This window comes from Mchenga conophoros, linkage group LG19 (genome assembly GCF_057382185.1).
Source record: "Mchenga conophoros isolate Kocher_MC1m ecotype Shallow Benthic linkage group LG19, M_conophoros_male_GT1.1, whole genome shotgun sequence".
NCBI classification, from domain to species: Eukaryota; Metazoa; Chordata; class Actinopteri; order Cichliformes; family Cichlidae; genus Mchenga; species Mchenga conophoros.
Genome location: NC_140544.1, coordinates 5,380,055 through 5,394,612, shown reverse-complemented (window position 1 = coordinate 5,394,612; position 14,558 = coordinate 5,380,055). Strand labels below are relative to the sequence as shown.

Genomic DNA, 14,558 nt, shown 5'->3' with positions numbered 1-14,558 from the left:
CCTACCTGTAATCTTTTCCTGTAGGTGCGTAAAGGACCCGCCATAACGTCCAGAGGCTCTTTGAGAATCAGTGTGCCCTCTCTGATCAAAGCTCTGATTTCCTCTGGGTTTACATGGGTAACTTCAATTGGCTCACCAATGTTTTCCTGGAAAAAACACAAATAAACATGTTAAATAACAAAGATAATTTATTAATAATTCAATGATGTAAACATTAGCAGCAGAATTTCATAAAATTCTTGTTTACTGTATGTTAATCTACTGTGTAATTATGAAATTAACATAAGTGAAAAGAGATGGAAACTTCAAACTGTGTTGTGTCCACAGTAGATTAACATACAGTAAACAAGAACTTTATGAAATTGACAACACTTGTTCAACGTGCAACTCCAGATATAAGAATGACATTGCACTGTACTCAAAGACTATAATTCCAGCTACTTTCATACAATAGGTAAAGGTGGAGCACTGTTTTTAAACTTTGAGTCACTCCCTAGGAATCATTGTTTCAATAGAACAATCGCATTTAAATTCCAAACGCATGAGACATTAGGCTGCTACAATCACTGCTGCCTCTAGTCGCATAATGCCAAATAAAAAGAAGAAACTAGGCCAACGCTTTAGAAGAACAAAGCTATACCCTCAGATAAAAACACCCTCTGTAAAAAATAAAAGCACAGATAAAAAGTTGATTTTAGAGTGCCATATGGTGGGTACTTTATCAAAAAAAATAATTTTAAGTAAATTCATGTCAGGAAAATATTCTGATTAATTCTCTAACAAAAAAATAGCTTGTGTGATTGAGTGTTCAAACATTTCCAAATTCTTTGTCATTAAGGTGTTTTAGAATCTAAGCACACAAATCGGGTTTTCCTTGATCTTTGACTCACCAAAGTGTTTTTCTTGACAAACTCAGCCCACTGCATGTTGACTTTTCGAAGCTCCTCTGCCAGGCTCCTGCAGGTCTGAGGATCTGTTGACTCAATCAGGAAGTTCCCCACTTCATTCAGGTGGGCCTGATGAGATCCCCACTCAGCCATGGATGCGGAGGTCAGCTTAATAGAAATTTTTGTAAATAAAATGGCAAATACTAAAATATATCATCTATAAGGATAATGTAGACATTATTTTATTTAGATGTTATTATTGCAGACTTTTTACTTGACTTGTTATTCCAAGTCATAACAGACTGATCCCCTATTACAAAGCAAGTTATACTAGCTTGTTTATGACATATTTATTATCATAGAGCAATACAGTTATAATACTTTAATGAGTTAATCATACCTCAGGTCTGTGGCTGTGTGTTGCAGAGCACTGTTCAAGCCAAGCCTGCAGGGAACTAAGGGAGTCGCTGTACGAGTCCCAGGCAGACAGAACCCGTCCCATTGTGCTTTTCACTGTGGTCACGTCCTCTAAAACAACAGCAGTGTCCTCCTCCAGCTGCTTCACCTGCTGACTGACATGCTGATAATCTGAAGCTATGGAGCAAAGAAATAATATGAACTAAAATAATACACTTTTACTCTAATGGGGAATCAAAAACATTAATATAAATGAAGAAATACAAAATATCTGTTACAGAGTATCACAGTACTTACCAAGGGCAGATTTGCTTGAATATTTCTCGGAAATCTGCTTCAGCTTACGAATAGCTGTTTCCAACATGGAAGGCAGCTCTTGTGTGTATACGAGTTCCTGAGTTTAAAAAAATGAATACAAATTAATACTGTCAGTCAACACTAACATCCATGCCCTTTACACAGTAGAAGGAACATTTTTGGATAAACTAGTGAAGAAGTTAGAGAAAAACTCTGAATAAAATTCACCACTAGAACCAGAGGGAAAACCCTGATAAAAAAACTATTTACAATAGCCCATTTTGGACATCTTCACTGTATATCACAGACTGTATATACAAGATGGACACACCCAACATGACACATCCATTGGTTTCCAAAGTTCCAGTGTCAGGCCTTGAGATGAGAATTTTCACTGATGCTTTCTTGACATGTCAAAACCAAATTTGAGACACCGATGGGCACGTCCCATGTTCAGTAGTGATTTGCGAATCACATCGCCTGCAATAAAACACACCCTACCCTAATTTATGATTATAGTATTCATTATGACTTCATACTACCACTTGAGATCACAACTGAAGTATTTACCGAGGTTGTAGAGCATAGGTATCAAGGGCCATTTTCCTATGAACCTCCATTGTTTGCGAACACAGAAGGCGCCCCCTGCTAGCCTTTAGATAAAATGCATATTTAAGGCACTTCCTCACTGGCTTCACACCTGGAAGCTTTGTCCGTCTTATATATAGTGTGTCTTGTATATTAAGATACTATGTGCAGAATCTGTTTGTCTTAGCTGCATCCTGGTTAGAATTTCTATTATGTGGCCTTACATAGATATATAGATATTGTCCAAATTTATAATTATACCCCAAGAAAGATTAGTAACTCCAACAACAGAAATTACTGTACTGCTCAGATAAACATATACATATATATACAAAGAAAGAACAAAAAGGTGTTAAGAAGCATCGACACACCCCCAAGTATTAAATTGTGTTTTGAAAATACAAAGACTAAACAAAGATTACTCACATGCCACTCTTGCAGCAACACCCTGACTGCCTCTGAGGAGATATAAGGTCTCTTCCAGACACGAAGCTTGGTCCTGATCTGCCCCAACAGATCCAAAACAGTGTGGCGATGCTCTCTGTACTCTAGCTTGATCCCATGATACTTGGCAGTCACTCTGACGCTGGTAAATCTGATGAAGATGCCAACAGAACGTTAAATAGAAACTAAAAAATAAAACCACATCAACTTCAGAAAGTAAATTATCACTTTATAAGATGCTTTTCTCAGTTTAAGCAGTGATCTTGATTACATCCAGTCCCAGGTCAGGACAGCACAAGTCCTTCTATGACTTTCAGCTTAAACTAAGAAATTCATTCATATACTCTTCAAAAGTATATCCAGTTTGTGCATGCATACATTACACAGGCCACTGGAGAAAGTACCCTCACCTCCTCTTGAGCTCATCCATCTTGTCAGTAGGAATCATCATGTTTCCGTACTCATCTATGTTCTGGAAGGACTGGAAGGTCTTCACGTGCTGTGGCATCTCCTCCAGGCAAGCCTACAGCAACAACGAGCAGAGACAGCATGCACATATATATTTATATGCTTGCAAACATTTACATTTCACTGTCTACAAAGAGCCGGGGAAACCAGTTTTTGCTAAGATCAGCAACATTGTTTCCCAGTACATCTTAAAGTTGGAAATGATTACTTTGAGCAGTTCGTGTTTCTCCCTCGCTTCATCAGCAGCACGGCCGTGGTCTTGAGGGTTGCCATCTTCCTCAGCCAAAGCCTCCTCTGTTCTCAAAAGCCAGCGGGCTACTGTGTCCAAGGGGGTTGGAAGACTCATATCTAAAGCAACTTTGTACTCACGGAGCTAGATGAACACACAGAGAAAAGGAAGTCACAAGTAAAGTAAATGTCTTCGAATTGCAGTGAACAAATACACAAATATGTACAAATATACAAGCATTTACAGACAAATATAACACATCAGCCGTAAAGTAACAGATTAGGGTGTTTAAGAGTCTGTGTTGCTATGGTGCTGTAGTGTTATATTAGTACAGTACAGTATTATGACTATAGATCATATTTATACATTTATAAGGTTCTCTAGTCTGATTAAAAAATAACAAAAACTAACCTTTTCTGTGAGACCATCCCACGCCTCTCTAAGAGTCCGTTGCTCATCGCTCAGTTTTGGGGTTCGTCTCATGGCCGTCAACAAAGGCATGATGGGCCGTCGTTGCTCATTAAAGGACACCAGAAAGGTCTGAAATACCTGAGGGAAGGAAAATACTTTTTTAGTGACAAATTTATAACGTGAAGTCAGTTTATAACATTAAATGCTGTGCCAAAACGTAGACAGGGATAGCTCAGTAGGTAGAGTGGTGGCCCCATGATCGGAAGGTCGGGGGTTCGATTCCCCTGAACAGCTTCCCTGAGGTACCCCTGAGCAAGGTACCGTCCCTACACACTGCTCCCCGGGCGCCCAGTGGCTGCCCACTGCTTCACTGAGTGAATGGGTTAAATGCAGAGAGGGATTTTCCCCACGGGGACCAATAAAGTACACTTTCTTCTTCTTCTAGACGTTTCATAATTTTATTACAATATGATGTAAACGAACACATGACAAAGAAAAAAAAGATAAAAAGTCCTTGGCTCACAAAAGGAATTATTAATGCTTGCAAAAAGAAAAACAATCTGTATAAACAGTTTATCAAAGTAAAAACAAAAGAAGTGGAACAAAGATATAAAGCATATAGAAATAAATTGACTGATATTATAAGAACGAGCAAACAACTTTATTATAGAAGAAGATTATATGAAAATAAAAACAATATAAAAGGAACTTGGGATGTGTTAAACAACTTAATTAAACAAGGATCTTCTGGAACATCATATCCTGAATATTTTACTGATGCAAATGGTGAAAATCACAACATGAGTAATATTGTCGATGGGTTCAATAAATTCTTCATAAATGTTGGCCCTGAACTAGCAGCGGACATCCCGTGTCATAAAAATGAAAATATCAGTAATATAAAATCAAATCCCTTTTCACTGTTCCTCTCAGCTACAAATGAGCAAGAAGTAATAAATATCACATTAAAATGTAAAAGTAAGTCTTCAATGGATTATCATGACATAAATATGTCTGTAGTTAAACAGGTTATTCTGAATATTGCTAGTCCCTTAACATATATCTGTAATTTATCATTTCAGTCCGGTTCTTTTCCAAAAAAAATGAAAATTGCGAAAGTAATACCACTATATAAAAGTAATGACAAACACAGTTTTACCAATTATAGGCCTATTTCTCTACTGCCTCAATTCTCAAAAATTCTAGAAAAACTTTTTAATTCAAGATTAGAAAAATTCCTTGAAAAACATCAAATAATAAATGTTGGTCAGTATGGTTTCAGAACGCAAAGAACCACTTCAATGGCGATAATTGAGGCAGTAGAAGAAATTACTGATACACTGGATAAAAATAAATATGCAGTTGGTATTTTTGTTGATCTCAAAAAGGCCTTCGACACAATCAATCACTCAATATTATTGGATAAATTGGAAAGATATGGTATTCGAGGGAAAGCTGGTAACTGGTTAAAAAGTTACCTAACGGGTCGGGAACAATATGTTAGCATAGGGCATTACCACTCAGAGAAACTTGGTATTGCATGTGGTGTTCCCCAAGGGTCAGTGTTGGGACCAAAACTTTTCAATGTATACATAAATGATATTTTTGATGTTTCTCAAGTACTTAAACTCATACTGTTCGCAGATGACACCAACATATTTTTCAGTAGCGATGATTATACTGATCTTGTAATGACCGTAAACAGGGAGCTAAAATTAATAAAAAAAATGGATGGATATAAATAAATTATCATTAAATATAAATAAAACTAAAGCAATGTTTTTTGGTAATTTAAAATATAATGTAGAATTACCAATTATCATTGAAGGTGTACCAATTGATAATGTGAGTGAAAACAAATTTTTGGGAGTCGTAATTGATAACAAAATTTCATGGAAACCCCACGTCAGACACATAAAAACCAAAATTTCCAGAAGCCTCGCAGTTTTGAACAAAGTGAAACAATTCCTTGATAAAGATGCACTTCGTACTCTGTACTGTACCCTGGTTCTTCCATATCTTACATATTGTGTGGAAGTGTGGGGAAACACATATAAAAATACAACTAATCCATTAGTCACAGTACAGAAACGAGCACTGCGTATTATTCACAAGGCTGGTTATCTAGATCATACTCACAAACTCTTTCTTCGGGCAAAGTTACTTAAATTCCAGGATCTGGTTAATTACAATACATCCATAATTTTGTATAAAGCTTTTATTAAACTTTTACCGGCAAATTTACAAACTAGATTTGAAATTCGAGAAAAGGTTTATAATGTGAGAGGCTTTGGAGAATTCAAATTACCCAGAACTCGAACAACCCGTAAAGGTTTTTGTGTGTCTGTATGTGGTGTGAAAATCTGGAACAGTCTGAGTTTACAATTGAAACAATGCAAAAATATTCATAGATTTAAATTTCTCTACAAACAATTGGTCTGGTCACAGTATACTCAATGATGCTTTTAGTGTGCTCTGTAATGTCTGTTCTCTTACCATTGCTGGTATGGATTCCAAAAGAAAAAAAAAAGAAAAAAGTGTGCGTATGTATGTACATATATGTACATGTGTGTGTAGATATATATGTATGTATATGTATGTGTGTTTGTTACTTGTAGTTATTACTGCCTGTTACCTGTGGTAATGCAATTTATAATTTATATATTCTGTATTCAGTTATGAAGGCTCTAATTGTTGTTTGCGAGCTGCCGTTTAGATGCTTGTATGTGCCCGGGGCTGTTGATGGGTCTGTATGCAATGATGGGCGTAGCTGCGGGAAGTTTATTGTTTTTTTTGTTGATGAGTGAGTATAGGGGTGGGATTTAATAAGTTTTCTTCGTCCCACTCCTTTTTCAGGCAATTTTTGTTTTTTGTTTTGTGCATTTTATGTTCAATATAGGTATTTGTTGTGCCTGAAAATGAACAAATAAATGAATGAATGAATGAATGATGTCAGCCTATTACGGTGCTACTGTGCCAGTGTAGGGCATTGTAATGAAAAAATAAAAAGTGTGTTGTATAACTCTTTCCATCTGATATATTAGATCAATATGGTTTCTTGAAAGTGAAGTTGAATCTCAACTCTTGGGCGCTAACAATGAAGGTTAAAGTCAAATGCTTAGGAATGATCAGGACCCTGACCCGAGTTTCACCAAAAGAAAATCAGCTCGAGCTGTTATTGGCATCTACAATCACACAAAATTTGAAAATGATTCTTGAAAAATGTGAACACTAGCCTGTGTTCACAGTTTGTTTCGTATGTTTATCTGGTAACAAACAGATAAACAAATGAAACTGATAGCATACTCCTTCCCTTCAGGGGGAGAACTAAAGAGAGAGAAAAAAATTACAACTGCTTAACACTGTTGTGCAAAACAGGATCAGGTTGTTGGGAAGAAGAATTAAAATGTTTTATTAACCAAATTCAGTTTTAACTAAGATCTGTGTTATACAGACAGTGCTTATTGTGCCTGTAATTACATCATAGGCCTGTTAAAATAATACCGGGGCCTCTGAATGTGCCAGACATTTACCTAATTTGTGCACTGATACTTAAAAATGCAACACATCCTGATGAGCTCTTGCTAGAAACATACATTATATCTTTCTGAGTAGCTTTCTCCTTCTGTGGAGTCCCATCCCTCCAGCAGCTCATCATAGGCCTGAACCAGCCAGCATGTCATTTCCTGTGCCTTACGGTCAGGTGTCACCTGGAAAGACACAATAAAAATTGAGTGGGTGAGGATGATCAAGTGATTCCAGAATTAAGTTTTACGTGATAATAATGTGGTCATAATGTGAGTGTAATGTAAAGTAAAAAGCAACACCAATCACCAGACACGTTACAGAAAGCTGAATGATAGCGCTAACTAAGTTGATTTTAAGCAGCGCACATACATAAGTTTGTTTTGGCTCCTTGGTTGTTCTTTGAAAATTCATATGAATATAGCAACATGTCACTTTGAAGGAGGCTGCCACCTTTACTGTTCACCTCTTCTCCTGTAAAAGCAGATCACCATCCTGTCATGCAGATCCTGTGGTGTGTAGTGTCTAGGGAACATAGCGTAGTACTGCTAAATTTGATTTGTTTCACTTATATACGCTTAAAGTTTAGTATTGTTAATGCATTTTCAGCTTTCTTTGTGAAATTCCAACAAACTAACTCACTCATATTCCTACAATCTCCCACTCCCACAGCAGAATCAAAAAGCAAAACACAATAGTTAAAAATAGAAAATATCTTAAGATGTCAAATGTCTACAGCAGCTACACTTTAACGTGGTGATATCCTGTCAGAAACCAAAGCTGACAGGTATTTTTATCTGATCTATCGTGAGGCGATTCCAGTACTGCTGCACCACCCCATGAGCGCTTTATTCTTCTCATGGGAGGCAAGAGAAAAACACCCTTGCTGTGGCTTTGGATCCTTTCCCAGAGAACAGGGCAAACTCGTTCAGTGTTGCATGATCAGTCCTGCCTTTAACCACCATGTGATTCGAAGGTAACTTTGGCTCGGAGCAGCTTAGTTTTAAACAGCAGTGTGTTAAGCATCCTCAGAATAAACAACCCCCCTGACGTGTCGTTACTAGATATAAACATCAGCAATAAAATCCATCGTTACTTGCGGGTACTACAAAGGGATTGTGCAGCTGATTGACATTGTGCTGTGATGATTGGTTGTGATGATTGGGTGTACCTGGCGGAGAGGTGAAGCAGAAATAGCAGGGGTGTAGTGGATAGGCAGGTTGATAGGAGAAGGACTTTTAGAAGGGGTCAAATATTGTGTCTAAGGAGGAAAAGGGGAAGGGGAAAGGAGAGGAAATAAGAGGAGAGAAGGGAAAAGACAAGAGAGAAGTGGTCTTCTCAAACACATCAAATACATTTAGCTGACCTCAACTGAATGCACACACGATATTTGATTTCAGTGTAAGAAGAACAGAAAGTCTTATTTATTCTTAACAGTTATAACTGCATTAACCACGTGTGTTCTGGCTGATTTACAATAAAGCATGGAATGAAACATGAACAGATATATAAGAGTTACATTCTGTAGCAGCGTTTGCAGGGCATAAGGTGGCAGAGTGGTATCATAGATGAGCACATGATAGTGTGCCATTCAGAACAATACATTAATTGTTTGAATGGAAAACACACAAGCTGAACAAGGGGAACCAGCCACTGATGACCAGATTACTGTTTGAACATGTCTGTAATTATGTCCACAAATAAGGAAAACCTTTAACTGCACCGATTATTTTGAACAGCTGCCAAAGAAAAAGAGCACAGAAGCCTGATTTAGACTTAGATCGAGGTTTAGATATCTGGGATTAAAAATACCCAATTTTGAAATTTTGAAATAAACACTACATGTAAACTTTTACTTATTTGCATTCTTTACTTAAAAATAGGTGTAGTTTGGGTTTGTTTTGCGCTGAGCTAATGCAGTTATAATGCAATTCAAATATATATATATAGAGTGTATTCTGCACCACTGGTTTAGATTGAGATCAGCATTACCACATGTTGACTTGGCACACAAAAGTAGGACTAGATTAGTAAAGGAGAAGTCTAAACTCTACCTGAACTGATTCTTAGACTTAAGGACTACACTAACAACTTTTCTGCAAATGTTTCTGCAGCGTAACCTGATGCCCTGTGTCGAATATAATAAACTCATACAGACCTGCATTTCTTCTTCTGGCACTGGCAGGTCCCTGGAGTACTGAAGGAACTGAGCCACATAAGTCATGATGGACTTCTCATCGGGGTCCCGAACGTCCACATCTGCATCAACATCAGAGTGCTCCATGATCAGCTCCACATTGCAACACTACTTTGACATGTTTAGACTAACATCTGAGTGTGTTCTTGAAGCAGGTGGAGTTTAATACTGGAAGCTGAGGAATGGAGGTGTAACTCTTCTGTCTTAGAAACATGAAAGTCTGCTATTAAAGTAACAGGCAGAGCAGATGAAACAAATGAGGGTTTTATGTAAGGCTGAAGCAAACAAGCAGCAAGTGAGTCAGCAGACCGTCAGATCATCTTGCCTTTAGGCAAGCTGGGTATGGCTACACTCTGCATGCAGTTGCAAACGTGTAAACAGCAACACATTCTTTGCTGCTAGATATCTATGTGAGAAAAATATTTAATAAATCTGATCATGAAAAGAGTGTTTGTAGCAGGCGAAAAGGAGCAGAGAAATAAGCAACTGAGTGACCCAAAGGGAAAAAGCATAGCTTTCCTATAAAACTGATTAAGAAATCCTGTGCAACACATTGCCAAAGTGTGTGTCACTACTGATGATAAAACCATCATTGAGCAATCAATACTGGATATTTTCCCATACTTGGAGTTCTGGGTTGTTGTTTTTAACAAACTTATAACAATACATGTTTTTTATAATTATTGTGATTTCCTAAGTTTTATTTTTTTTAAAAAAAGTACTATATACGTAAAAATGCAATTAAACTTTTTTGGTTTAGCAACTTATTACAACTGTCGGGTGTAATGCAATGGCTTAATGTAATCAGATTACATTTTTCAGTAATGTTGTAACGTAGTGCATAACTGTGCTGAATTCAGTAATTACATTATAGCTATGATTGTGTCACCGCCTGTGTTAAAAGGTTCATCAGTTACAAACTGATTTGCCAGAACAAGACTATCATACGTAGCCAGCATGTTATTTATATAGTGCCAAATCACAACAACAGTCATTTCAAGGCATTTTATATTGAAAGGTAAAGACCTTACAATAATATCTTCATTGTCAAAAACCCAGAATAATGTTAAAGCTGAGCACATGCTGACCCCAGCCAACAGGCCGGACCCCGGATTTCAACAGCTGACAAAGACAGTGATCAGCAGTCAGGCTGCAGCTTCTGTTTCTACAGCAGAATCAGTACGGTTCCCTTAATGTCTCCCTCGGACTGGGATTCATCTTTGCTTTGTGTTGTCAGTTTTCTGTTTATATTTAAAGACTAAAAGAAAGAACGTTTGTGTGTCTTCATTAGGATTTGTGTTGGTAGCCTATAGGTTTATATGCCTTTTGCTGGTAATTATGTGCAGATTTCAGGTCAATTTACTGACTAAGGCAAAAGTAAAGTAAAAAAATAGTTAAAAGTAGCGTAACGAATTACTTTCTCTGGGAAGTAACGTATTGTTATTACTTTTAAGAAAAGTAATGAGTGATAGAAAGTGCTTAAAGACACACAACAAAGCATTGGATGCATAGGAGAATGTGCTTGTATAAGTGTGTTCTATAAGTAGCACTCTTGTTGCCATTTCGTATCTGTTGTCATAAAGTGCATTTTGAACTAATCGAGTTCTTCCCCTCACCATCAGGCTCCAGCAGTCGGGGGATCCTCAGCTCTTTCTCTGCAATACGGAAGGCTTCCTCCAGGTTCTGTTTGTTGCTTCTCGTTCTGGCCTTGGATAGGTCCACCAGGTCAGGCCGCAGAGCATACAGGATAGCCAGGAAAACCACTCCACTCCTCCAGCTAGCCTTGAAGTCTTTTACGTTTACTGAACAGCCAGCTCTGAAGGAAAGAAATAATTTTATTACTATTGTAATAAATGCACTTCATAATACTTCCATGTCATAAAGTACAGACTGGCACGAGTTCAAGTTCAGCAGTTCAAGTTCAGCAAAGTAACAAAAGATTAAATCGAACAAGAAACAGTAAGATTAAAAGATAAAATGCAACCAAAGATCAGAAAATACATTTTTATACAAGAAATGTGTTCACAAACATTTATTTCATTTAAAAAAATACATATTTACGACCTATTTACAATAAAAATGTGTGAAAATGTATTTACATTGATATTATTCATCATCTCCAGTCCTATGTGACTCCTTCTGTCTGAGTCTTCGCGTATGGAACCCACAGTACTGGGTCAAGGAAGACTTTAATGTATAAAATATACATATACAGTAAATGTGTTCAGTTTTTTCATGCAGTCTTTATGCTGTTACATAGCCATTGCTCTTTCAAGGCAAAAGCACCAGGATTCTGTAATATTTTGAGCATTTAGAAATAAATACAGAGACTGGATATGTAACAACGAATCAATGTCCCACTCTTCACATAGTAAAGTCCTGATCTGGATTTGGTCTTCAGCCCAGACCTGGAAATGAGTAATAATTCCCAAATGAGGATACATCACTCACACATCATACACTTGGCTCACAGATGATAAGGGGCTATGATCTACCAATATATGTGACTCTATTGTGTTAGTAGACCTTTCTGCACTGAATCATACTTCTTATTAATCTCTGGCTCAATTCCACAGCATGTCTTTGTCCTGTCTTCCTTCTCTCACCCCAACCGGTCGTGGCAGATGGCCCCGCCCCTCCCTGAGCCTGGTTCTGCTGGAGGTTTCTTCCTGTTAAAAGGGAGTTTTTCCTTCCCACTGTCACCAAAGTGCTTGCTCATAGGGGGTTGTTGGGTTTTTCTCTCGGTCTATTATTGTAGGGTCTACATCACAATATAAAGCGCCTTGAGGCAACTGTTGTTGTGATTTAGCGTTGTATGTACTTATTCGAATTGAATTACATCAGTGTAACCCATAATTTCACTACACATGTACGGTGACAATAAAGGGGTATTCTATTCTAAAAACGCTGCTAAATACATTAAGACGCCTGTTTGCCAAATATTACCATTCCCTTGATCAAGTGCTTACTTGTGGCACTGCTCCCGGACCCACAGCAACAGTGCTTTCTTGGCAGAGACTCTAAAACGATGATGTAGTGGTGAGCCTCTGGGAGGAACTGGACTGCTGCTAGCCGAGTGGCTTGAGAAGGTGGAGCGCGTGTCAAGACTGGCCAAAGACTCCATAGAGGACTGACGGGAGTCAAAGGTGAGGGAGCTCGCCAGCTCTTCGATCTAAAATAACCAAATGCCAGTTTGAGTTTTACACGATAGATTTACATTTGGCATTTAGCATGAGGAAATAAAAACCTCATCAAAACCAAAGTAATAAGCAATGCACAACAAAATGGACAACAACAGAAAAGGGGAAGAAAAAACAATCTTACATGATACTGAAGAATGATAGTCCATATAAGGCCCAGGATGATGGATGGTTTTCCATCAATAATGTCAGGAATGTGTATGTTAACTAGCTTTATCTGGGGAAAAGGAAAACAGTTTACAGTTTTTCACAGATATTAGAATCAAAATCTAAACACGAAAGTCTGATGGGGAAAAAAAGTGTTTGTGTAATCTTTAATTTATTTTTGTTCAATACCAACAATACAGTTTTCCGAATAAAGTTGGTGGTAATATTAAGCCCCTTTAAAAGATTGTTTACCGATTTCTTCTTAAGAAAGGAGAGAGCCTTCTCGATGTTGCTCCTGTGCTGAAACATTCCCCTGCCTCTCTCCCGACTCTGAAAACCACAAAGAGGTGAATCACTCAGATCACAAAAGTTCTTAGCTGTTGGTTGGAAAGCATGAAGCATTAAGGTAAAACTGGACTTACGATGTGCAAGCCACTCATCACCTCCAGCAGGTCCAGCAGTTTGGAGCCATCACGGAAATCATTGAACAGATCTACAACCATGCACGGTGGCCTCCTCTGTCACAAATATACATTTTGTTTATGTTATTTTACAGCAAGTTTCTAGCCAAGTAGCTTCCAAATCACCTCTTATTTTGACTACAACCTATGTGAGCAAAATCAACAAATGAAAATAATATATTTCCAGTATTTTATTTTAGATGCATGAGCTAAATATATATATATATATATATATATATATATATATATGAACAAATACATAAAAACGGTTACTCAGAGAAAGTTATGTATGAAAATATGTTGGTAACACAGAAATCACAGGAATTTGGAAATAATTTCAGGGATGATGCTTCTTAGTAATTATGTAAAATGTTGATGGGACATGTGCAGATATAACTGGTGGAGACCAGTTTTGTAATTTTGCGTGACTATATAACTTTATAGCATGACGCAGTTTTCGAGGCATTAAAGGCAAACAAATTAGTTAAAGTTTAAAGAAAAGACAGCTGTTTGTTGATTTCTTAGAAGCTGACATTTTGAGCATGGGAACGTTTCTCTAGATAATGATATGTACTGTATTTGCATAGTCATAGTCATGGGCATTATTATTGATAAAATCTTACAGATACACTTAACAGGTTTAATAAAGAAACAATGAATGGCATTAATAGCAAACACTGTACAGTGGATCTGGCAAGTATTCACAGGATTCCACATTTTTTCATGTTCCAGTCTTATTCCAAACTGTAAGAAATTCATTTTTCACCTTGAAATTGTACAGAATACTTCATAGTGACAAAGAGAGTTTGTTTTAAATTCTTGCAAAGGTATTACAAATAAAAACCAAAGAAGGGGTTAGATCTGGATTCTTGATGGGGCACTCAAGGTCATTCACAGAGATTCCCAAAGCCACTCCTTTGACATCTTGGCTTATGTGCTTAGGGTTGCTGTCCTGTTGGAAGAACTTTTGCCACAGTCTGAGGTCCAGAGCGCTCTGGAGCAGGTTATGAGCTAGGATGTCTCTGCACATTTCTTCATTTATCCCTCAACCCTGACTGGGTTTCTAGTTCCAGCTCCAAACAACATCCCAACAGTATGATGGGTCCACCACCATGTTTGACTGTAGGAATGGTATTGGTCAGGTGATGAGTGCTGACTGCTTTCCTCCAGACATGACGTTTGGCATTCAGGCCAGTTAGCTCATTCTTTATTTCATTAGACCACAGAATTTAGTTTCTCATGGTTTGGTGGTTCCAAACTTGGAGCCCACTGTGCTCACTGGAACCT

General features: G+C 37.6%; 1 protein-coding gene across 1 annotated transcript in view; it reads right to left on the bottom strand.

The window, feature by feature from the left end:
* LOC146551529 (uncharacterized) overlaps positions 1-14,558 on the bottom strand; it is a 55,579-nt gene that overhangs the window by 31,085 nt on the left and 9,936 nt on the right. The window contains exons 3-18 of the mRNA XM_085258221.1: positions 13,233-13,328; positions 13,063-13,140; positions 12,788-12,880; positions 12,433-12,635; positions 11,080-11,279; positions 9,425-9,525; positions 8,438-8,527; positions 7,338-7,451; positions 3,742-3,879; positions 3,310-3,474; positions 3,044-3,156; positions 2,616-2,784; positions 1,602-1,698; positions 1,288-1,481; positions 891-1,055; positions 6-146 (exon numbers count right to left, since the gene is read on the bottom strand). Of these exons, the coding sequence (XP_085114347.1) occupies positions 6-146; positions 891-1,055; positions 1,288-1,481; positions 1,602-1,698; positions 2,616-2,784; positions 3,044-3,156; positions 3,310-3,474; positions 3,742-3,879; positions 7,338-7,451; positions 8,438-8,527; positions 9,425-9,525; positions 11,080-11,279; positions 12,433-12,635; positions 12,788-12,880; positions 13,063-13,140; positions 13,233-13,328 (2,157 nt within the window). The remainder of the gene's footprint in view (positions 1-5; positions 147-890; positions 1,056-1,287; positions 1,482-1,601; positions 1,699-2,615; positions 2,785-3,043; positions 3,157-3,309; positions 3,475-3,741; positions 3,880-7,337; positions 7,452-8,437; positions 8,528-9,424; positions 9,526-11,079; positions 11,280-12,432; positions 12,636-12,787; positions 12,881-13,062; positions 13,141-13,232; positions 13,329-14,558) is intronic.